The sequence below is a fragment of the Staurois parvus genome, unplaced genomic scaffold (assembly GCF_062004578.1).
Source record: "Staurois parvus isolate SC_StPar_1 unplaced genomic scaffold, SC_StPar_1.0 ptg000151l, whole genome shotgun sequence".
In the NCBI taxonomy this organism is placed as follows: Eukaryota; Metazoa; Chordata; class Amphibia; order Anura; family Ranidae; genus Staurois; species Staurois parvus.
In genome coordinates, this window is record NW_028317947.1 from 9,494,465 (window position 1) to 9,517,606 (window position 23,142).

At 42.4% G+C, this 23,142-nt stretch overlaps 1 protein-coding gene across 2 annotated transcripts in view; it reads left to right on the forward strand.

Annotated features, from left to right (window-relative positions):
- IGFBP4 (insulin like growth factor binding protein 4) overlaps nt 1–22,677 on the forward strand; it is a 92,815-nt gene extending 70,138 nt beyond the window's left edge. Inside the window, exons 2-4 of one of the 2 annotated variants that reach the window (XM_089674398.1) lie at nt 4,677–4,834; nt 6,558–6,686; nt 11,523–22,677. In XM_089674398.1, the coding sequence (XP_089530524.1) occupies nt 4,677–4,834; nt 6,558–6,686; nt 11,523–11,657 (422 nt within the window). In that variant the 3' untranslated portion in view covers nt 11,658–22,677. The remainder of the gene's footprint in view (nt 1–4,676; nt 4,835–6,557; nt 6,687–11,522) is intronic. The other variant, XM_089674399.1, reaches the window with a different exon arrangement.
- Nucleotides 22,678–23,142: the final 465 nt, after the last annotated feature.

Sequence of the window (23,142 nt, forward strand, 5' to 3'; positions counted from 1 at the left end):
GCGGTGGACGTGGTATACTTGGACAGAGAGGTGGCTGTGGACGTGGTATACTTGGACAGAGGGGTGGCTGTGGACGTGGTATACTTGGACAGAGGGGTGGCTGTGGACGTGGTATACTTGGACAGAGGGGTGGCGGTGGACGTGGTATACTTGGACAGAGGGGTGGCTGTGGACGTGATATACTTGGACAGAGGGGTGGTGGTGGACGTGGTATACTTGGACAGAGGGGTGTCGGTGGATGTGGTATACTTGGATTTTGCAAAAGCGTTTGACACAGTTCCCCACACACGGCTAATGTGTAAGGTACAGTCTACAGGCTTGGAAAAATCAATATGTAAATGGATAGAAAACTGGCTAAAAGATCATATTCAGAGAGTAGTGGTTAATGATTCATGCTCTGAATGGTCTAGGGTTGTCAGTGGTGTACCCCAAGGTTCAGTGTTGGGACCCTTATATTTAAAAATGATATAGAATCTGGGATTATAAATACCATTTCAGTCTTTGCAGATGACACCAGGTTGTGCAGTGGAATAACGTCCTTACAGGATGTTTCCAATTTACAAGCTGACCTCAATGCTCTGTTTAATTGGGCAACTATGTGGCAAATGAGGTTTAATGTTGATAAATGTAAGGTTATGTTATGTACTTGGGGGCTAAGAATATATATGCATCATACATACTAGGGGGGTACAACTGGGGGAATCAATGGTGGAGAAGGATCTGGGAGTTCTGGTAGATCACAAGCTTAATAATGGCATGCAATGCCAAGCTGCGGTTTCTAAAGCGAGCAAAATTCTCTCTTGTATTAGGAGAGGTATAGACTCCAGAGAGAGAGAGATATCAAGTTACCCCGGTACAAATCATTAGTAAAACCTCATCTGGAATATGCAGTTCAGGTTTGGGTACCAATTCACAAAAAGAACATTGGGGAACTGGAGAAAGTACAGAGGAGGGCAACCAAACTGATAAGAGGCATGGAGGAGCTCAGCTTTGAGGAAAGATTAGAGGAACTGAATTTATTCTCTCTTGAGAAGAGGACATTAAGGGGGGATATGATCAACATGTATAAATACATCAGTGGTTCATATAATGAACTCGGTGTAGAGTTATTCACCCTGAAGTCATCACAGAGGACAAAGGGGCACTCTTTACAACTGGAGGAAAAGAAATGTAATCTTCAAACACAGAGAGGTTTCTTCACAGTAAGAGCTGTGAAAATGTGGAATACATTTCCTCAAAAGTTAGTCCTGGTCAGCTCAATGGATTGCTTTAAAAAAAGGCCTGGATTATTTGTTGGATACACAGAATATAACTTGTTATTAACATTTATAGGTAAAATTGATCCAGGGATTATCCGATTGCCTCTTGGGGGATCAGGAAGGAATTTTTTCCCCTGCAGAGGCAAATTGGATCATGCTTTGCATATCCTAACTCTGTGCCCATAGCTTCCATGTTCATTTCCTAACTCTGATCCTAAATCAGATACGCACAGTGACAAGGGCAATATGACAAAGATATGATAACATGTCACTGAGTAAGAAAAATTCCTGACAGATAATAAGCACTGACAATTAGCAAATGCACCTTTATCAAGGTGACTATGACATTATGGCACTATGAGAGTTGTGTGACAATAAATGTAATATATTGCATCCAGCGGCGGACTGACAACTCATGGGGCCCCCGGGCAATAGGGGATCATGGGGCCCCTGTGTCCTTGCCCAAACTCAGAAAAGCCTATGAAAAAGGTACCAGGGGCATCTCATGGGGCATCCTACTGACCCCAGGCCCTCGGGCAGCGCCCGAATTTCCAAATGGTCAGTCCGCCCCTGATTGCATCTTAGTAGTCCCTAGATATTGCGGCAGCATTAGTTTTTCTTTTTAAGGCTCAGTAACTTTCTGCAAATACAGAAAAAACAATTCATACTGTCAGAAATCTTGTGTCCTTGTAAATTTCTTTGGACTGAACTGAAATCTCTAATAATGTTATCAGCCTTCTTTGCTACCTTCTGTAAATTACAAAGCAACACCCCTCTATGTAATGGAGATGAGGAGAGTAAGATGTGTTTGTCGTCTAAATCAAGAGAGCAGCCTAGGTAGGGTGGCAGCACTGCTACTCTACAGATACAATACAATTGTGGTGCACCCCCCCTAAAGGCCACTGGTGAATTTGGCCTATTCCTCCCTTTAGAGCGCACACAATTGGGGAACAATGAACTTGGATGGGGATAGGGAGCATGGGATACTCTGGAACTGAAAAAAATTGACCTTGAACAACTTGAGGACTGCTAAATTTCTGGCTGCTCTGCACAACTTCTGAAAGCCTTGCACAACTTAAGCTGCACTGCACAACTCCCAGCTGTATACAATAAAATCACCAGCTGCCTGTGACCTGTACTTCATTCAAAGTCCCAAGTACTGTCAACTTTGCGGCACTGGGGTCTTTCCCATTCTATCATTGGTTGCCTCCTACCAGAGGCTCTCTCTAGTGATGGAGGAGAAGACTCACACTACCTCTTGGACAACTTGGGTTCTCTCCCATAGTTTACTCCCGGCTCAAACCCAGGAGCTCCCTCCTGACGGTATTCTTTTGTTGGCTTTGTGAATAGGCCCCCCAGCTAAGCCTAGCTGGGACCTCGATGACTTCAGGCTAGCTTCCTTCCCAAGCTTCTGCCCAGAATGGCAAGGCCCCTCAACAGGGGTCTCCTCCTGCAGGCTGGGCTCAGGAACACTGCCTTACAACCACATACTACAAGCTGCCCCTGCTGCTCGGGCCTCAGACTATCTATGGGTTCTTCCCCACAACTCCCCAGGGATTGGCTGAAGTTCCATAAATGTTCAGGCTGCAGCTTCTGCCCTCCTTCCCACTATGTTCCCAAACTCGCTGGAAGACAGGTGGAAGTAGCAGAGCAGCAATCTGTGAAACCCTGAGCAGTCCCAATTAATCATGTCCTATTCCACTGACTACAATGGAACCAAAACTATATTTGGCCTAGCAGCTGACTCTAACTAAGGGGGTGCTACACAATATATGAGCCTAGGGCAAGAACTGTGTCATTGTTAGAATCACCAGGTGAAAAATACAAAAAATACTAAAAAAATAAAAAAAACCTGAAAAAAGAAAAATAATGCAGCCACCACATCGAAGGATTGATAAGCTGCAATGCATTACATTACTGTGTTTAGACACAATTTTAAAGGCACATGTGGTAATTACCCACAAAAGATAAAGCTGTACCTAAGACATCTACAATCCTCAGCTCCAGCTCGCAGGCGCTCAAAGTCTTTTTCCCTCCCCCACACACACACACAATTTACCAAAGCTTTGGAGTCACACAATGCTTCCAAAGGATAAAATAATTTATTATTCAGAACAAACACAGAGACTTCACCCAGGATCCTCCCTCTAACATGTTTCACCTCCTAATGGGACATAATCATAGAGCCATGATTAAAACCTAGCTCAGGGAAGTCTACAAATTCTCCCTTGCAGTAAGGCTGGGCCCACTGTAAGGGTTAACTGCTCATTTAAGTCTAGGGAATGGGTGGATAAAAGCACTTTATGCCCCAACAGTGGACTGTCCCTTGCATCCTCACATTTGCTACAGGTCTTTACACCCTACATTGGTCTTGCTGTTTTCAGTACCTTAGACCACTGGAGCATGGGGAAGAAGACACTTTGGGAACTGGTCTAGCAGCACAAAGGATCAGGTAAGTAGATCTATTTTTCTATGTCCTCCAAACCTAAATGAACAGCTGTGCCCACATTGCAAAAGTGAGTTTTCAAGTTTACTGGACTTGAGCCTTAAAGTGATTTAAAGGTAATATTTAAAAAAAAACAACAACAAACACGTCATACTTAACTGCTCTGTGCAGTGGTGTTACACAGAGCAGCCCCGATCCTCCTCTTCTCGGATCCGCTTCTGGCACTTCTGGCCCCTCCCTTCTGCCTCCTGCCTCCAGAACAAGCAGGCTGGCTTCCAAACCACTGCCCTGTGTGTCAAGTAACACTCAGAGCTGTGAACTGGCCCTGCCCCCTCTCTTTCCTTATTGGCTCACTGGATGTGATTGACAGCATCTGAGCCAGTGGCTCCCTCTGCTGTCTCCGCCAATGAAGAGGGAGAGTCCCTGGAGAGCCTAGGCTTCTGTGCACATCACTGGATTGTGATGGGGCTCAGGTAAGTATTAGGAGGGCTGGGGGGGCTGTTGAACACAAACATTTTTTACCTTCGTGCATAGAATGCACGAAGGTAAAAAAATCTTGAGCTTTTACAAACACTTTAAGTCCTATGTTAGAGGGAGGACCCTGTGTGGAATGTTTGTGCTTGTGTTGAACAATAAAGTTGATTTTACTCTTTGGAAGTGGTGTGCAGTGGCAGAGATTTGGTAACTTGGATTTGTTTATCTGTAAAATTTAAGTGCATATGGTATAGTAAAAAGAAGATGAGGTTAAATCCTGTTAGCCTAATCTATTGGTGAAGGCTGCAGTCTATGCCCCTAAACCAGCCATCGAAAATATGATGATCTCACCTTCCCATTCAACTTTTTATAACACAGGCTTGCAATCAGTTTGTGGCTTTACTTCCAATCACAGAATTATGTGCATATTTCCACACTGCAGAAAACTTCATTTTACAGTGATCAGATCATGATCTCATGATCTCTTTTTTTTTCAGCAGAAGAAGATCATCCCAATATCAGCTTGAATCCATGCCCTACGAATGACAAAACGTGTCTCCAGAAAGAACAAGCCAAAGCAAACCGGAACACCATGCAGAGAATGAAGAAATTGACATTTAGCCGTCAGACTGTCAGTAATTTACCCACTCAGATGGTAAGAGTAGCCACATAAGGGTCATCTAAAATATTGTTTATCCACCTTAAACTGACCACAAACACGGCAGTATTACTATTTGAAAAATTCCTCCATTTATCTAATGAGCATGTCCACTATGAAATGGCTGGTGCCTCATAACTAGTGTTTTGAGGCTTAGCTATGTTGGTTTCTTTTATCCTCTTTTAATTGGCTTCTAAGTGAGTTGTTAACTGCAACATGTAGTTCAGCCCTTGAGCAATGTGATAATGATGATCATCAAGGCTGCAGCCTAGACCCATAATCGGATCCTTACCTCTACCATAATGAATAGACACATAAGGGTCATCTAAAATAATGTTTATCCACCTTAAACTGACCACAAACATGGCTGTATTATTATTTGGAAAATTCCTCCATTTATTTGATGAGCATTTCCACTATTAAATGGCTGGTGCCTCATAATGAGTGTTTGAGGCTTAGCTATGTTGGTTTCTTTTATCCTCTTTTATTGGCTTCTAAGTGAGTTGTTAGCTGCAACATGTAGTTCAGCCCTTGAGCAATGTGATAATGATGATCATCAAGGCTGCAGCCTAGACCCATAATCGGATCCTTACCTCTACCATAATGAATAGACACATAAGGGTCATCTAAAATAAATTTTATCCACCTTAAACTGACCACAAACACGGCTGTATTATTATTTGGAAAATTCCTCCATTTATCTGATGAGCATGTCCACTATTAAATGGCTGGTGCCTCATAACGAGTGTTTGAGGCTTAGCTATGTTGGTTTCTTTTATCCTCTTTTAATTGGTTTCTACGTGAGTTGTTAAGTGACACATGTTGTTCAGCTGTTGAGCAATGTGATTATGATGATCAGCAAGGCTGCAGCCTAGGTCCAAAATTGGGTCCTTACCTCTACTATAAATAAACCATAGGCAAAAAAAATATGCATTGTAACCTTGATGCATTTGTATTAAAGCTGAAGATTAAGTATGGTCGTTTTTACATAGTTACATTAGTCCAGCTTAGACCAATGTAAGTATATATATGCCACACCTATGGGATCCCAGTGGAAACTGGAATTCACTGTAGTAGGCACAGCTACTACTACAGTGATCTCCTCAAGCTGCTGGGTCCCATGCTGAGTGGTTGCACTGTGAACGCAGGAGGTTGCTTGTTCTCCATTGGTGCCGCTAAGAGAATATTTTCCCTTTTCTCAGTGAATGTTCTCTTATTGGACAAGGTGGAGAGACAGGACCAGGGACGGACTGACCATTTGGGCACTCAGGCACTGCCCGAGTGCCCGGGGTCAGTAGGGGGCCGCATGAGATGCCCCTGATACCTTTCATAGGCTTTTTTGGGTGTGGTTTGAGTGTGGGCTAGGACACGGGGGCACCATGATTCTCTATTGCCCGGGGGGCCCCATGAGTTGTCAGTCCACCCGTGGACTGGACGATTACATCACAATTACTTTAAGCAATCTTCATACATCGTACTAATACTTCACAGACAAGTGTCATTGGGTGGAGAAAGGTTAGAGTTTCTGTCAGGCTTCAGTGCTGTCTGTACCCCCATTAGTCTCTTGGTGACCACATAGATGTAAGGGGTGATCTCCCCAAAGGGGTTACAGTTAGCAGTGAAAATGAGACAGAAGTTCTAACCCATCACCACTTCACCTACAGCTAAGACAGCTTTCTCTGCAGGAGGGTTTTAATCAAATGTGTTATGATTTTTCTAGGGTGGCTGTCACATGGCATTGAATATAGCACTGGAGAGATTAGCATCACTCAGGACCAAAACACAGGAGGATTTTTTGAATACCCCAATACCAAACTGTGACCGAGATGGATACTTTAATCCAAAGCAGGTAAGGAAATAAGTGATTAGTTGTAAATTTGAGTAGTGTAGGAATAGGGGTTAAACATACAACAGAACCCAGAAGTTGTAATGGAACTATCACCTCCTTATAATCGTAGAACCACTTAATAATAATTCTTGTTCCGTCTTATGTTAAAAAATGGTAAAGTGGTTTTTAAGTGACACTGGATAAAGCACCTTCTGGTGGCCATTCTGCCTGTTAATTCCAGTAAACCGAGTTGTCCTTGGATGGCTTCTTTCACAGGCATTGTTTACAGAGCTGTTCTGAGTGGCCTTGTACCTTCAGATTGCTGTGATTGGTCTTAGAGAGACCAATCAATCAATGATCAGAGGTATACAGTGTGTGTTTACATCTAAAAGCCCACCTCTTTTTCTTATGAAGGTGAGAAGGAAGTGGAGAAACAGGAGCACTATAGAGAAAATGACAGCAGCACAATCTGTGCTCTGGCCCTCCAGCTCTTACTTAAGTGCCGGGCAGGAAAGGGGGTGGGAGTGGATGGCTCAATATCATCATCATGTACCTGGTGCTGTGGAGGCCAGTGGAGAGAGGGTTTCCCTTCCAGATTCAAAGTAGCAAGGGTCGCCTGCTGGAGTGCTTGTAGAGATGATCTAACTTAGGATGCTTGTCAAAGGTACATCTAAGAACATAGCTGTTGTACTGGGATGGTGTCTTGCAGACAGGTGATGCCCGTGAGAGGCAGCAGGTCTTCAGTAGAGCAGAAGACAGGAGAGTAGCCAGTTAGGAGTCAGGATTGGGTGCCAGGTGGAAATCAGAGCAGACGTGATCGGGTGGGTAGCCAGGGTCATACACAGAAGAGCAAGCAAGTAGATCCATTAGCCAAGCCGGGATCATACACAGGGGAGTAAGCAGGAAGATCTGTTAGCCAAGCTGGGGTCATAAACAGGAGAGCAAGTGAGATGATCTGTTAGCCAAGCCGGGGTCAGGTCAGAAGGTGGGCAAAACATAGGTAATGGGAGATCACAATAGCAAGGAAACACAGGACAAGCCAGGGATCAACCAGCAATTAGTGATTGGCTTACCTATAAAGGCTGTCTGGTGCCAAACTAGACTGGTGGCATGTGTAACTGTGCGCCAGTGCACATGTGTTTTCCAGTGCAAATCCGTGCACGTCCTTGTGTACCCATTCTGTGCCAGTGCGCATTCCTGCAGCCATGTAAAGTACTGTCAGGAATTCCAGGTCTTCGATTACCTCCACTGCAGACAAAGCCCTGATGCTCAGGTTCTCAGCAGCTCACTGGGACGCCTGTAAGGCATCTTGGTGGATCCCGACATTTTTGCCGGGATCCCTCTAAAGCCTGAAGGGACTCTATGACATTAGCTTTAGTGAGCTGTCAGCTGATTCTGGCTCACAGGAGAGCACAAGGAGCACACTCTTGTAACCTACATGAGAAGTATGACCAAAAGAGCTTTGATCATACGTCTATTTTAACTGAATAGAGAAAAGATTCTATAACTTTTTTAACATTTACACTTGGGCTACAAGTGCAGCTTAGGTTAAAGTATATGTAAAGTAGGGAATCCCTGTTAATTTTTCCCATTTTAGAGATTTTATTTGACTTCTTGTCTCAGAGGTGCAACAGAAAGTGAGAGAAAATCTCTCCAAAGTGAGGTGGAATCCAACAGTTACTTCTGTTCTGGTGACAACTGTTAAACTTTAGATTTCTCCTTACTGGACAAAGACCACCAGCACAAATGCAGAGGGTGATTCTCCCTAGCAGGGAAACAGTATATTTAAATATACTTTAAAGTCACAAAAAAGAGATATATATCTAACTAGATGTATTTCTAACAACCTCCATTTTCATAGTCTTATTTCCATTTTTCTGTTACAGCAGTTGTGCAGAATGTCTTAAAGAAGAACTATTGCCAGAAATGTAAAATGCTTGTTATATCATCCAGGGGACTGAGTGCACATCAAACTTGGGGTTATTGAGTGAAATTACATTATTATTTCTGTCATTGCTGGCTGGAGCTCTTCCTCAGGCTGAAGCCCAAATTATGGGTGTTCTTATGCACACACAGAACTGAAGCCACCTCCTCCATCTTCGTTCTGCAGGCCTGTATCTCCACTGCCACATCCTCTGGGCATGAAATAGTGCACACAAGAGAATTCACAAAATCCCTTACCTCTGAACGATGGCAGGACCACTCTCTGCAGTATTGTAGCCCTGTGCATCTCTGCTATACCGCTCTTACAGCTTAATTGTAGTGAACTACTGTGTGCTAAAAAAAAAGCCAAGACCCGCTGGCTCATCTACCACCACCTATTAAGGGGAAAGTGGAGTAGAAACTGTCAGAATGTGTTTTGAATGACAGCTCCTGGAGACCAGCATCATCTTTCACAAAATCACAAACGCTTGGCAAGACAAGCCAATTGCTACACTACTTTATCTCAGCCCAGAGTAGTAGCTGGCTTATATTGCTGTGGGTTTGTGTTTTTGTGAATGACCATGCTCCTCTCCAATAGCCATCATTCAACACAAGCTGACAGTTTCTACCCCACACTTTCTTCCCTTGAATAGCAGGAGGTGGGTGCAGTCGTGCAGTGTGATTGGATAGCAGTGGGTGGGGGAGGGATGAGCTCTTCAACAATACTGTTTAGCACCTACTGCACAGATATCAACAGAACCAAATGTGATGTGTCTCCTAGGGGATCTAACAAGCACTCTAAACGTCTGGTGAGACTTCTTCTTTATAGCCAAACTAAACCCATCAATTTTACTGTTTCCCAAAACAGGTACATTTAAACCACGCTCTGGATCCAAACTGTCATAGTTGCTTGTGCTCTTAACTGAACTGTCAAAAAAAAATGGCTGGTGTCATAACTGACCACATGTGCAGCACCATGTCAACTGCAAATCAAACAGAAAGTAACATGACTGCTTTCTTTGGTGTGTAGCACAGACTCCTAACTGGCCCCGCAGATTTGTCCCATGTTCTTTTCTCTAATGGATGTAAGGGGCAGCCTGGCACACAGCAGCATGGACAGTCTCAGAGCTCAATACTCAGGCAGGGAATATCTTTTTAAGATTTAATGCTCGTTCAACTTGGTTAGGGTGCAGGGTGGGCTTTGGGATACTCCAGATGTAATGCACAAAGTAACAGAGAACACTCTTTGTATTGACTACAGTCTTCAGTACAGTTCCCCTCTTGGCAGGCAGTAGGAGAACAAGCAATTCAGGAACTCAAAGCACAGGAAATGTCCCAATTCAGCAACACTGGAGTAGATGCTCAAAGGGTTAAAGCAGCAAACAGTCACTAGGATCCTTCACTCAGGCCTGTACACACAATGGTGTGCTTTTATGAAACAGAGATCAGCCCAGATCCTGAGGATCGTTGCTGATCTCCGATCATTAGTGGTTTAGGAAGCATAGATGATCAGCGGAGAACATGTTCTCCGCCGATCATCTCAGCACACAGATGGCCAGTATATGAAGAAGTGATATTAGCCCTTCACTGGCGATCTGTGTTCTCCCTCCAGATTCTCCAGCTCAGAGCTGGAGAATCGGAGGAACCACAAACGAAGCATCGATAATTTACCGCTGCTTAGTAAACGGTGTTTGACTGATCTCTTACTGTAATCTCGAGTGATTAAAGTAAAAGCAGTCAATTTCCAGCGTTTGTAGATTGCTTCTCCCTTCATTTGGAGAATTGATCTACACCGCTTCATAAAAAGGCATTCACAGGAGAACTGTGTTCTACGAGAATGCCAGAGAACTGAGCAGCGGTCATTTACATGATAAAAGGACACCAATGTCCCCATATACTTGAATGTCTCCATCCAATATCGGCCTGACACTTCTCCTGTGAACTCCCAAGCCAGATCCTCAGTGAACCCCTTTTGATTTGGCTCCAGCTCATCTCAGAAAGTAGGCTCCCCAGCTCCCACTGAGCAGGGACCTCGATGAACTCCTGCAGACTTCCCTTCAGACTGGAGTCTTCTCCTCCTGGACAAGAAGAACCCTGTTGCTCCAAGCCCTATACCATTTATGCACTTCTCAGCCACCTACTGAACAACTTCTCCCTTGAGGATTGGCTGAGACCACATGAATATTTAAACCCAGGGTCTGCCTCTAGAATCCACTAGAAGGCAGTGGGAAGCAGTTGGGCCTACAGCCAGTGAGAACCAGAATAGCTAAAAATAAACACTCACTGCTCCAATGATTACAGAGGAGCTAGCAAGCTAAATTTACCTGAAGCTCTCTAGCAACCTATGCTAGGAGGGTGCTACAGCTGTAAGTGATGGGAGGGTTTAATTCCACTTTAGTATAATTGTGCAGTTTTGCAGGCACCAGTACACTCAGTAATTACCGCAATGTCGGTTAGACACACCCCTACCTTTCTTTACATGTCTGAGCAAGGAAGTTTGTGCTGAGAGGTGTGGCTACTACTCAGCTCTGCCAGCACAGATTATTATAGAGAAGGGTAAAAAAACTCACATTTTTAACTGAGAATAAAGTGTATCTAAAGGCATTTCCAAGCAGAAGCTGTATTGTTAACAAGTGAAGTATGGTTGGTTAAAAGAGGGGTATGTGTGAGGTGCTGTCTGGAAAAGGGAGTAATATTGGGGTCCTGTAACAGGCCAGCATTAGGGTGCATAAGACGGCATTGGCTTGACTACCATTGTATTTTTATTTTCTTCAGGTTTAGTTTGTAATTCTGCCCCCATGTACCTGTTGCCAATTTGAGCATTTTATATAAAAGTGACTATAAGAGTGACATTGGGCTTTGGGTGACGTTGGGCCTTTCATGGATATTTCTGCTGCTGTTTACATTAAAATGCCTTTCATCCACTTTTTACAGTGCCATCCAGCTCTGGACGGACAGCGTGGAAAATGCTGGTGCGTCGAACGTAAAACTGGTGTCAAGCTAAGCTCGGCCTATGACCCTCTGAACGACCCAGACTGTCAGTTGGCATCTGAGCTCATCAGAAAATAAAGGATCAAGCATCGTTCCACTTGAAAACCGGCATCCTAACAAAGACATTCAGCTCTACAGGGACTTGGAACTTTTTACAATAATGAACCTATTAGCGACTGCAAGAGAAGCTTAAAGAATGTCTCCACTTTCCTGGCAAATTTGATATTCTATGGTAGTACATCATCAACTTTATAAACAATGCTTATTACATTTTTTTATATACTTGTACAGGTTCTGTAAGTATCCACTGAATCAAATGAGAACTGTATCATTTTGTCAATAGTTATGGTGGAACTATGACCTTCTTCTACTAATTGTAGTTGGCCTACCTACACAGAATTCATTGCGACCTTAAGTCAACCAGTAGTGGATACTTCAAGATTCTACATACGTTTAAGGGAACACGATGGTTAATAAGCACTACTTAAAAAGTTGATTTATTTTTTTTCCTCTCCTGCCTTTAGTATTCAATTTTCCACAAATGTAGAGCTGTACTTTAATTCCTTACCTTGCTGAGAAGCCTAAGAAGTTCTTAATCAAACTACAGACTGCCGCTTTGGAAGGAAGTGACTTATAAATATAACTGTGGAGACGTGGAAGGTTAGGGGATTTAGTGCTTACACGTTTCTTTTATTTAATAGCTGTAGGACTTAGCAGGTCAAGATTAAGCTATTCTTAGGACTTAAGTGTGTGCAGAAAGTAGCACTCTTATAAGTTAAGTAAGAGCAAGTATTATGCTGGCCACAAATAGGCATGTATTTTGTCTGATAGGGTGAAATATATAAAAATGATCTTCTCTACATAAAAAAAATGCTAAACATCCGAAAACTAAGTACTTATTTGTTAAAGCTGAACACCAGATATACATCTAAATATACATACTGTGGGTAAGCTGTTTTACCTGGCAAAGCATTTGTAACTTTGTAGAGAATGTCACATACAACAAAATAATATTCTTCCTTTATTAAAATAGCCAGCAGAAACAGGTTCTGTGGTTCTCCTCTCACATATTTTGTGCTAGGCACAGCGGTTTCTCAGATTCTTTGAGAAAGTGCTATGCCTAGTGCACAATATGTCAGATAACAACCTGTTGGCTTTTTTAATATTGGAAGAATATTATTTTGCATCTTGGTGTGTGGCATTCCTGTTGCTGGTACAATTGATTGCTTCAGTGGAAATGAGCTGAGCCAGCATCTGAGATGTGATTGAGGAATATGATGCTGGATCCCATCTGGAGCAGCATGTGAAACATGCCTGATCTCATCTGAAGCTGCATTTGTAGAACCTTGCTTGAGATCCAGCACAACCTGGTCCTGGAAGACTACACAATACACCTTGGTTCAAGACCCAACCCAATGTTTGGTTGGACACAGGGGCGGACTGACCATTTGGAAACTCGGGCACTGCCTGAGGGCCCGGGGTCAGTAGGGGGCCCCATGAGATGCCCCTGGTAACTTTTTCATAGGCTTTTTTGAGTTGGGGCAAGGACACAGGGGCCCCATGATCCCCTATTGCCCAGGGGCCCCATGAGTTGTCAGTCCACCCCTAGTTGGACAGTGAAAGGGCAATAAGGTTATCACTCTGCTTTCCCCTCCTTTATGTATTACCTCTGTAGACAGTAGTGCTTTGATTGACTCAGCTACTGGCCCTAAACCTCCCAGGTGCTGCTGCGCAGGGAATTACAGGAGTCTGAAATCAAGTGATATTTAGGTACTCATACTACTTCTATGGAAGAATACATTTAATGCTGTTTTTATTTATACATTACTGGATTTAAAGGTTCTTACATTTATTAGGGTTTATCTTTAAAGAGTTTGTAGACCCGAATGTTGAACTTCTTTTACTTGCACCCTTTCGGTGTGTCAAACATACTATTGAATGTGTATAATATAAAGGTTTGACAAGTGCAAAAAAATATCCATTGATCCATGCAGAATGCAGAGCACTGTGCCTGCAATTCAGTGGAACTTCCAGGTCACCAATGTGAATTACAGAACACCCACCCTCTATGTTAAGAGATGAGGAAAGGAGGAAGTGTTCTGTAGTCCAAAATATTAACACAGTCCAATCACAAAACACAATCTTGTCTGTCAGGACAGGAGGCCTATTTTTTCTCATTCTGCTATTCAGTAACACCCAGAGGTCTTATTCCACCCCCAGCCTGTGACTAGACAGTGAAAGGAGAAGCAGCAGAATAATAATCTCATCTCTTTGTTAGTCTGTGTATACCCTATCAAAATACTCTTTGCACTACAGCACAACTGATGCTGCTTCTACCTCTCCTTATCCGAGCTTTGTTGTACAGGGACTGCATTGCTGGGAGCTGTGGCTGGCGGAGTTACTGCATGAACACAGTAAGGCATTTAAAGGCTGGGCTGTCAAGTTGAGGGGGGGGGGCTCAGTCAGGCAAGCTGTATGGGGCCCCGTAATTCTAGTGATGGCCCTTAGCAGAGGAACTTGGCAGAAGAAGAGTTCACTTATGGCCAGCTTTAGTTGGGGATTTACAAGTTTTAGCTGAGGGTTTGTGGAGCAGCTTAATCATTAGTAATATACCATGTTAGCCAGGATGGCGTGCATTCTGCTAAATATTTTACAGTGCTTAAAAGGACAAAAAACATTGTCTGCCTTTTAATTGATACTTTAAAAAAAACTGTATAGATTTAGCATTTGTAACATCATTGGAGGCCTTTAGCTGATGAAAAGTCCTTTGTGTTTCAAGACTTGCATTGTAGGAATTTTTTAGTAGCAGTTTAAGGAGAAGAACATTATAAATGGAGCAGTAGAATTATATAATGAAAGCTGAAGATGGGATATGAATTTAGAAAGCTGGGGTTATTTGACCATCTCCAAGCAAAACATTTTTAAAAACCTGCATCAATACCTACCATCTACTTTTTAAAAAATGCCCAGCCCTCCAAACAACTCTTGCTTATTTGACTTTGCTGTCACGTGTCCCTCCACAGTCCCTCTTCTGCTATTGGAGACTGATGATCAATTTCTGTAGTCTGGGCCTACCACCAACTGAGCCTTGTTGCTGACCCTCCTCAGGATGACATCTCACTACTCCAGTCTTCTGGAGCCTGTAAAATCCCTGCCAATGGACAGCCAATGGGCATTGTCCATGTCACCCACGTAGCGATGGGGATACCTAAAGAAGAACCTTCCCACTATGCTGTATGGAATAGAGAAGACTCTGAACCCAATATGTTACAGTGAGTCAGGTAAGTATTTATGACGTTTATCTCATTTTAGAAAAAGTTAGAGAGATGTGGAATGTGTTTTTTTTATGGAAGACTCCCTGGCTGGAAAGGACCATTAAAGGAAATATGTACTTAAAGAAATGTGGAGGCTGCCATCCTTTGGTCATCTTCTAAAAATGCTAGATGTCATAGGTGCCTCTGGCTTCAGTACCTTGAGACACTGACATGGAACATGCATGCAAGTCATAAAAGTAAGAGTGAGGTCAGAACTCAAATACCTACATTTGTTGCTAATCCGTAACTCAGAAAGTACTGAAGCTGCTGGATTAGCATGACAGAAAAGGAACTAGTATTTTTAAGAAGATGAGATTACCAGTGGCAGCTTCCATACTTCCTCAATACAGGTTATCTTTAAAACATCAGAACACAGTCTGTAAAGGGCACTAAAGCCGTCCATTGACGGTTTGAATCTTGGCTGGTTCAGCAGATTCGAACCATGTATGGGCAGTCTGAATGTACCCAAGTTGATCAATTGATTGACTTGGGTACAAATAGCCTGCCAGGTTTACATGTAACTATTGCTAGAGGCTATTATAGCAGCTAGCAGTAATCATTGTGTTTTCCTGGTGGAGCAGGATCCCCCAGCCTCCCCCCCACCAGGAGAATACAATGGCTCCTTGGGAGAGACTCCTCCATCAACACTGATTGTGTTGATGGGGGAACGGAGCGCTTTTCTCTCCTGCCACCCGTGGTTGCAGGAAAGAAACTCGCTTCGTCTATGGCCAGCTTAGCCCATAATGAACATAAGAATTATTCACTGATCTGACTCTTCTAATAAAAGTACAATCAGTAAGAACATCACTGTTGTAATTCATTTACTTTGCCTTGCAAGTTGCTGATTTTTTAGTGGGGATAGCAAAAATCGACTTAATGCACGACAACTAAGCACATGTTGGCTTTCATAGTGAAGGGTCAATGTCACGTTTGAGGTGATTAGTGGACTCCAGAGACCATTGGGCCTATTCAGTAACTCAGTGCAAAAAGTGCAATGTACCTTACAGTAAGTCTAAAACCAAAATTTGTTGCATCATTGTTGGTTATTTATTACTGAAAGTATTCTTTCCAATTTGTCATGTTGAACAGTCTTACCAGAACAGAGATTGATAGGAGGTTTCATAAGTTTACAGTAAAAGGAGGTGAGTGGACATCTTCCAATGGGAACACTTGTTCTGGTGACAACTGGCTTTGAAGGGATTTCCCCTAATTTAGATGAGATTTTCACCCACTTCCACGATTTGAGGGAAGATAAAGGAAATCTCCACAGTTGGGGCACAAACATTCCATACTACCCAAAGCTAAAAAAAAGTTTTGGCTTCATAGGCATGTTAAAGGAAACCATTCACAGAAGGACCTTGGAGTCTAACATTGTTGACCTCTTTCTGAAAATTCTAGTTGCCTGGTTGTGATGATGACCCATTTACCAATGGGTCTTTTCTCTGAATTTCATGACCTGCATACTTATTATTGGTAAGTGACTCAGAACATAATAAAGCCAGAATAACAGCATGACAACCAAGAAACTAGGCTACGAAGGTTTGGAAAGGCAATCTCTGTATTCCTCTCATGACTGGTTTACCATCTGTGTCTGGTCGGGAAGATTTCTGTTCACTTCCTGTTGTAGAGACAATGAAGCAAGGAAGTTAGAGGAGATTTCTCTGTAATGAAGAGATATTCCCTTTTTTGGACAATTGTCACAATAACAGGTTTACCCATTGGAAAAAAAAAAAATTGGATTTACATACACTTTAAATGTATTTTTCCAGGATTAGTTCTAATCCTCTGTATAGTATATGTTGGTCTAGCACAAAAATGAAACGTTGCACTTTAAGGAATCCTGTTGTGAGAGAAAAAAGAAGGCCACCATTGCTGACCTTTCCCTTTGAAGCTATTAGCAGCCTTGCTGACATGCTAACCCACTGACTTTAATATTTGAAGGTCTTGTTCACGTTTGTGTTTGAAAAATGCAGACCTATTTAACCCATAGCAGCTCAGAGATCTCAAATTATTGCAGTCAAATTAGTAAACATATAGATCTGTTTGGCTCAGATGGGTTACTGCACTATGTACATTGCCACTGCACTTTGCACTTTTTTACTGGATAAGCCCTTACGAAATCCGTAATTCTGCTGTAACATTCAGTCTCTAAAATCTGATATTTGCTCTAAAATGTAATTATTGATCATTTACTTTAACTATAGTATTTTTTCACATCTCACTATTTGCACTTATATATGCAAATTACAATAAAAGCGGAGCTGTTTTCCACAGAAATCACTCACATTCCTTGCTTTCTTTGAGAGATGAAACCTGATTGGTGGCATTGAGCAATGCCCCTCCCCCTTTTTTGTTCCTATGCTGATATCCCTTATCAGTATTAAAATAAAAAAAAGATGAAAGATACTTTAAAATAAGGAATATTAAATGTACTAAATGTTATGGTTTTATAAAACATACCGTTATATACTTGAGTCGTACTTCATTTTATAAAGTTGTTTGAGTTGCTTATAGTATTTCAGATTCTATCTTTTATGTTTTAGCACAGGTTAGGAAATAAAAAGCTTAATAAAAAGTAAAAAGACAATGTACTTTATACTGTATACCAAAGACACATTGACATAGATTTGAATTTCTAATTTTCTCTCTAAACATAGACCACGCTGTATGCATGATATAGCTGTAAAAGAAGAAAACCAAAATGCTAAAATGTTTAAAACACAAACATTTCTATTGCTTGTAATGGCAGAGCTGTTGAGATCTGTAAATATAACCTGTTATCTATTTGTCCCCATTTCAGGATCTGGGAATACTGCCAATATATCAATATGCCGTTCTCCTAAGCAAACACACAAAATAATGTGTTGTCTGCGCTTGTCTCTTAAAGTAAACCAGTTTGGAAAGGCTGATGATCATGTTGTTGTTGTTGTTGCTCCCTGGCTGTTATGCTGACCCACTGGCTTGAAAACTATCCAAGGCTTTGCTGCATTCACTAACAGTGGCTTAACCTGTCCTCCTGAAGATGTTTCAAGCAGTAAATCAGAGCGCAGATCTGTTTGGTATCTGCTTACCTAAGTCTGTTTCAGCACAGTCAAAACTCCACAATGAAAGGGTAGTGTGTTTGGCACCCGCGTTGGCTTTTTCTGCCATGAATCAATTTTATCATTAAAAAACTTGGACTCATGGACATTTTGTTGGCGCTCTCATTGGATTGTATGTGTGTAGATTCTCAACTATTGGTTCCTTCCCTGTTCCTGAGAGGTGCCCCAGTTTTGTGGAGTGTTTCTGAACTAGAGCCAGTGTGCCCAATGACATTTTCAGTGACCCCTAAAAAAAAATCTGAATCTAGCGCCCCGTTTGTTGCTATGTTTAGTCCATAATCTCTTATTGCAGGTTTACTATAAGATCACTGGGAGTCAGTGGGTGCCATGCTTTGCCTTTGTTTGCCCTACTGATAACTATGGCATATTGTATAAAGAGTGGCCACACACAGCTCCCCTGATTTTTCTTCCTTTCATGTGTGTACAATTGTAAAAGCATAGTGCTTAACAGAGTGTTGTGCTATTTCTAATGATCCAGTAACTGAAGCATGCAGACAAGTTTGAATCACTTAGAAACATTATGTATTTCCAAGGCAACACTGGACTACTACAGTTAAATGCCTCTTTGTTCAAGATATGGAAAGCAAATACAGCAGTAAGTGGCTTTAAACTGTAAACTGGCAGCAAACTGCTTGATCTAAACTAATCATCTCCAAACTTCAGCACAGGGGCCAGATGTGGCCCTTTGCTTGCCTCTAACCAGCCCTTGGAGCACTATTCCACCCACAGCTGACACCAATGATGGGGCACCATTCCTATCACTGACAAAAGTGGTGGGGCACTATTCCTCCCAAAGATACCAATGATGGGATGCTATTCCTTCCACTGATATCAACAATGGGGCACTATTTTTCCCACTGATACCTACTGCCCACAGTCCAGCCCCTCTAAAGTCTGAAAAACAGTGAACTGGCCCTTTGTTTAGAAAGTTTGGAGACCACTGATCTAAATTATTTCTAATGAAGAGTCCTCCACTGATCTAAATTATTTCTAATGAAGAGTCCTCCAGATTCGAACATATAATTATTAGGCAGCTCCATCGGTATACATAGAACTTGGGTTCTGGATGTTGCTAATGTCAAGTTTGGCCAGTATGGGACTTCCAGGCTGCTGATGCAATGAAGTGATCTTGCTACAGGCTTGTTGGAGAACCAGGACAATTTTGCAGTCCTGTTCTTTTTTTTGGTTAATTTAACCAGGCAGGCAGGCAGGAGCATATCTTGGCTTAGCCTTAACTCCTCATAATTACTGCAACTTTTGATAGTGTAGACCAGGGGTCTGCAACCTTTAAGACATAAAGAGCCACTTGGACCCGTTTCCGAGAGGGAAAAAAAGACTGGGAGCCGCAAAACCATTGCAACATTTAAAACAAATCCGACACTGCATATATTGCAAAAAACGCTCTGGTCATGAAGGGGGTTTAAGGGCCCAGTAAGCAAAGGGTTAATCAGGGCCACAGTGTATCGTCATAATCACAATCATAGCCTCAGGTCAGTGGTGGGCAACCTTTTTTTTCGACTGAGCCAAATCTCGCCAAAACCACGATTGAAATTTATTTTGAGAGAAACATTTTTAAAACTGAAAATACATCCCCCATATAGTAATTCATCCCCCATATAGTAATTCATCCCCCATAGTAATTCATCCCCCATAGTAATTCATCCCCCCTATAGTAATTCATCCCCCATATAGTAATTCATCCCCCATAGTAATTCATCCCCCCTATAGTAATTCATCCCCCCTATAGTAATTCATCCCCCATATAGTAATTCATCCCCCGTAGTAATTCATCCCCCGTAGTAATTCATCCCCCCTATAGTAATTCATCCCCCTTATAGTAATTCATCCCCCATATAGTAATTCATCCCCCATATAGTAATTCATCCCCCCTATAGTAATTCATCCCCCATAGTAATTCATTCCCCATATTGTGTGAATTCACTTACCTTTGCTCCGCGCGTTCCTCTCACTGGGTTCCCGCGCCGTTCTGGTCTTCAGGGCGGACTGTGAGAGGAGAGGAGTTCGTCACGCTGCCCCGCCTACATCCGGGCTGCCCCGCCTACATCCTGACAGCCAATGTTTGCCAGCGGGCGCCCGGCACACAGAAGATCTGCATTAAAAGAGCCGCGGCTTGCCGACCCTATTGCCTGTCACCTGGTGGGCAGTGTGCTCCGGAGCCGCAGGAAAGGTGAAAAAGAGCCGCATGCGGCTCCGGAGCCGCGGGTTGCCGACACCCGGTGTAGACCAACAAGGTTCCTCCAGAAGTTGCAGAGTTGCTTGCGTGAGCAGTGATGGATTGATCTCCTGCCTAATGGTATCTACATAGATTTGACGGAGTTGATGCCATGACCTTTTTAGCTGTATGTTAGGTTAGGTTTCATTTTCTTACTGACCTTCAGTGTAAAGAGAGTTCTTGTCAAATACCACCAGTGTACCACCAGACTTAATTTTCTGTGCTGCAGATAAGTAACACTTGTCCTACTTGTCCCTCCCCTAACCTGTGACTGAATGGCGGCAGGAGAGGCAGTAGGCTGCTGAGTTCTTCTTCTTGCTCTGTTCTGTCCTCAGATCAGTATTTCCCTTGTGAGCACAGTAACACTGTAGCAGAGTATTAATAAATATAATTCACCATTAATTTGTGTATTTTACAGCTACATGGGCATCAGCTTGAACTCATGATTGGAACAGTGTAAATGAGATAGTTAGCACTAAAAGCATGACCATGGGGACAAAAGGCCTTCTCCAGTGGCAAAGAAAACTAAACAAAACTAAATAGAGATGCATAGAAAATACTCTAGCATGCAAGCCCTTAGAAAAGTCTGTAGACTCCAGAGCAGCTCAGCTACTGCATTCTTTAGTAGCATAGTCTCGTATTGGTCAGACGGGTGGTGTGTGGGCAATTGATATGTCCTGGAGGGTTCTCAACCTCACCTGTAGTATATAGCAAAGTTACACTCATATCATAGCAGATCAGTATTGGTGTCAATACCTATAGTTCATCTGAGCTTTACATACCTTACTTGCATACCTAAATGTGGACCACTGTGTTCTACATACAGTATGCCAAGGAAGAGTCCACTACTGATTCTGAGTAGTACTTTAAGTTTCTCAAGCATCTCAGTCAAAATAGCAATTGCTATAGCAATATCAGTACTCTGGAATCTCTAGGAGAGTTGTGCTATATTTGAGCTCTGCCGTGACCCTGCTGTTCTTGATCTTTCATCTGAAGATGCACTTGAATACCTGATAGACTTGATGGGGGAGGAGAGTAATGGCATACATGTATACAAAGTTAATGATCAATGCAAACATGTGCCTGGGCTTAACTTGCCTAATTTAACATGCCTTTTTCAGCATCATTTTATATTCTACTGCAGGGGTCTCCAAACTTTCTAACCAAAGGACCATTTTACTGCCCTTCAAACTTTAGGTGGGCTAAACTGTGGCCAGTGGGAGCAGAAACCTCCCTGGTATCCGTAGGAGTAAACTAAGCATGATGATCACTGGGAGTTAAAAAAAAATTACATTATTGGTCTCAGTGGAAAGAATAGTGTCCCATCATTGGTATCAGTGGGAGGAATTGTGCCCCATAATTTGTTTCAGTGGGAGGAATAGTGCCTCACCACTGGCGTCCGTGGAAGGAATAGTGCCCAATCATTGGTCTCAGTGGAAGGAATAGTGCCCCAAGGGCCTGATAAAGACATGCAAAGGGCCACATACGGCCCGCAGTTTGGAGACCCCTATTCTACTGCAATAATATTTGAATACTACACTTACCATTAGCAGCTAGGGGAAGTAGTTACATAGGTGTGATTGGAGGAGTTATAATGGTGCTTGAAAGTGGAAGTCAATTAATTGTATTTCATTGGTATGAATACTTACCCTACATTGAACTTCCTAGATATATCAGACACTTAATGGTCCTGGACAGTATAACTATTCCTATGGGCTGTAACAATGCACCATCATGAAACAGCGGTTATTCTGCCAATTCCAGAGCCTCCATGGCTCAGAGAGTGAAATGATGTTGGAACCCTTGAACCACTCCCTTCACTCATAGTGCCTTATTGGTTGCATAATATATCATTATGTCGTGCCTATTGTATTTTTGTAGAGCTTAACTCCTAACACTGGTTGCATGACCACCTTGATGGTACCAGCTAGAGCCTCTGCAGGAATCTCTTCTTCTAGACTGCATCTTTTGAAACACAAAGAAAAGCAGCTGGATCATGTTACCTTATTTTAGAAGACTTTTTATGGTGCTTTCACAATTTATTTTTCTAAATAAATGTTTTAAGCCATGTACTAGGGGTTTCACAAATAGAATTTTTCTGATGCCTTGATTTCCACCTTAAGTATTATGTTTGTTTCTTTTTTTAAAATGTTATAATGGCTTTTGAAATGGCCAGACTGTTCTTCTATGATGGTAGAATTATATCTGTAAATGCAAATGCCTTGTTATGTAGCCGAGAGGTGACAGGCAATGTGGATGACCCACATGAATGAGCGATCGACAAGACTGTCTTTAATTTGAGTCGGAGACATTTGCAGAGCAGAAAGAGGAACTGTTGTGACAAAGGATTAATATCTGCCTTTAAATTGATGTAGCATTTGGAAGTTTTTACATATGAACTTTGTTTGAAATGCAATGTGAAAGCAATAAAACACTGATGTTTCATTAAAGCTGGTTGGTGACTTAGAATGTTTTCTGATCAGATAGAAAAGCACACAGCACTGGCTATGGCATACGGGCATATTCATTGCGACAAATACTGTAGCGCATATTGGGTGACATTAACATGTGTAGTACTAACTCCACAGGGGCTGCTTGATAATGCTTGTCCCCAGTGGTTGCCCTGACCTTGCAAGCCTCTGACATTCTGGGTTCACACATATATCAACAGTATAGGATGATAATGCAAGAGACACAATTCTTAAGTAACATCTCTATATTCGTCTTGTTCAAAGGAGTAGGCTACAGGAGTAATAGGTTTAGGATATACAACCCCAGTTAGGCATAAAAGCAGAACACTGGTAAAAAGGAATATTCAGTTACAGGGGCGGACTGACAACTCATGGGGCCCCCAGGCAATAGGGGATCATGGGGCCCCTGTGTCCTTGCCCAAACTCAAAAAAGCCTATGAAAAA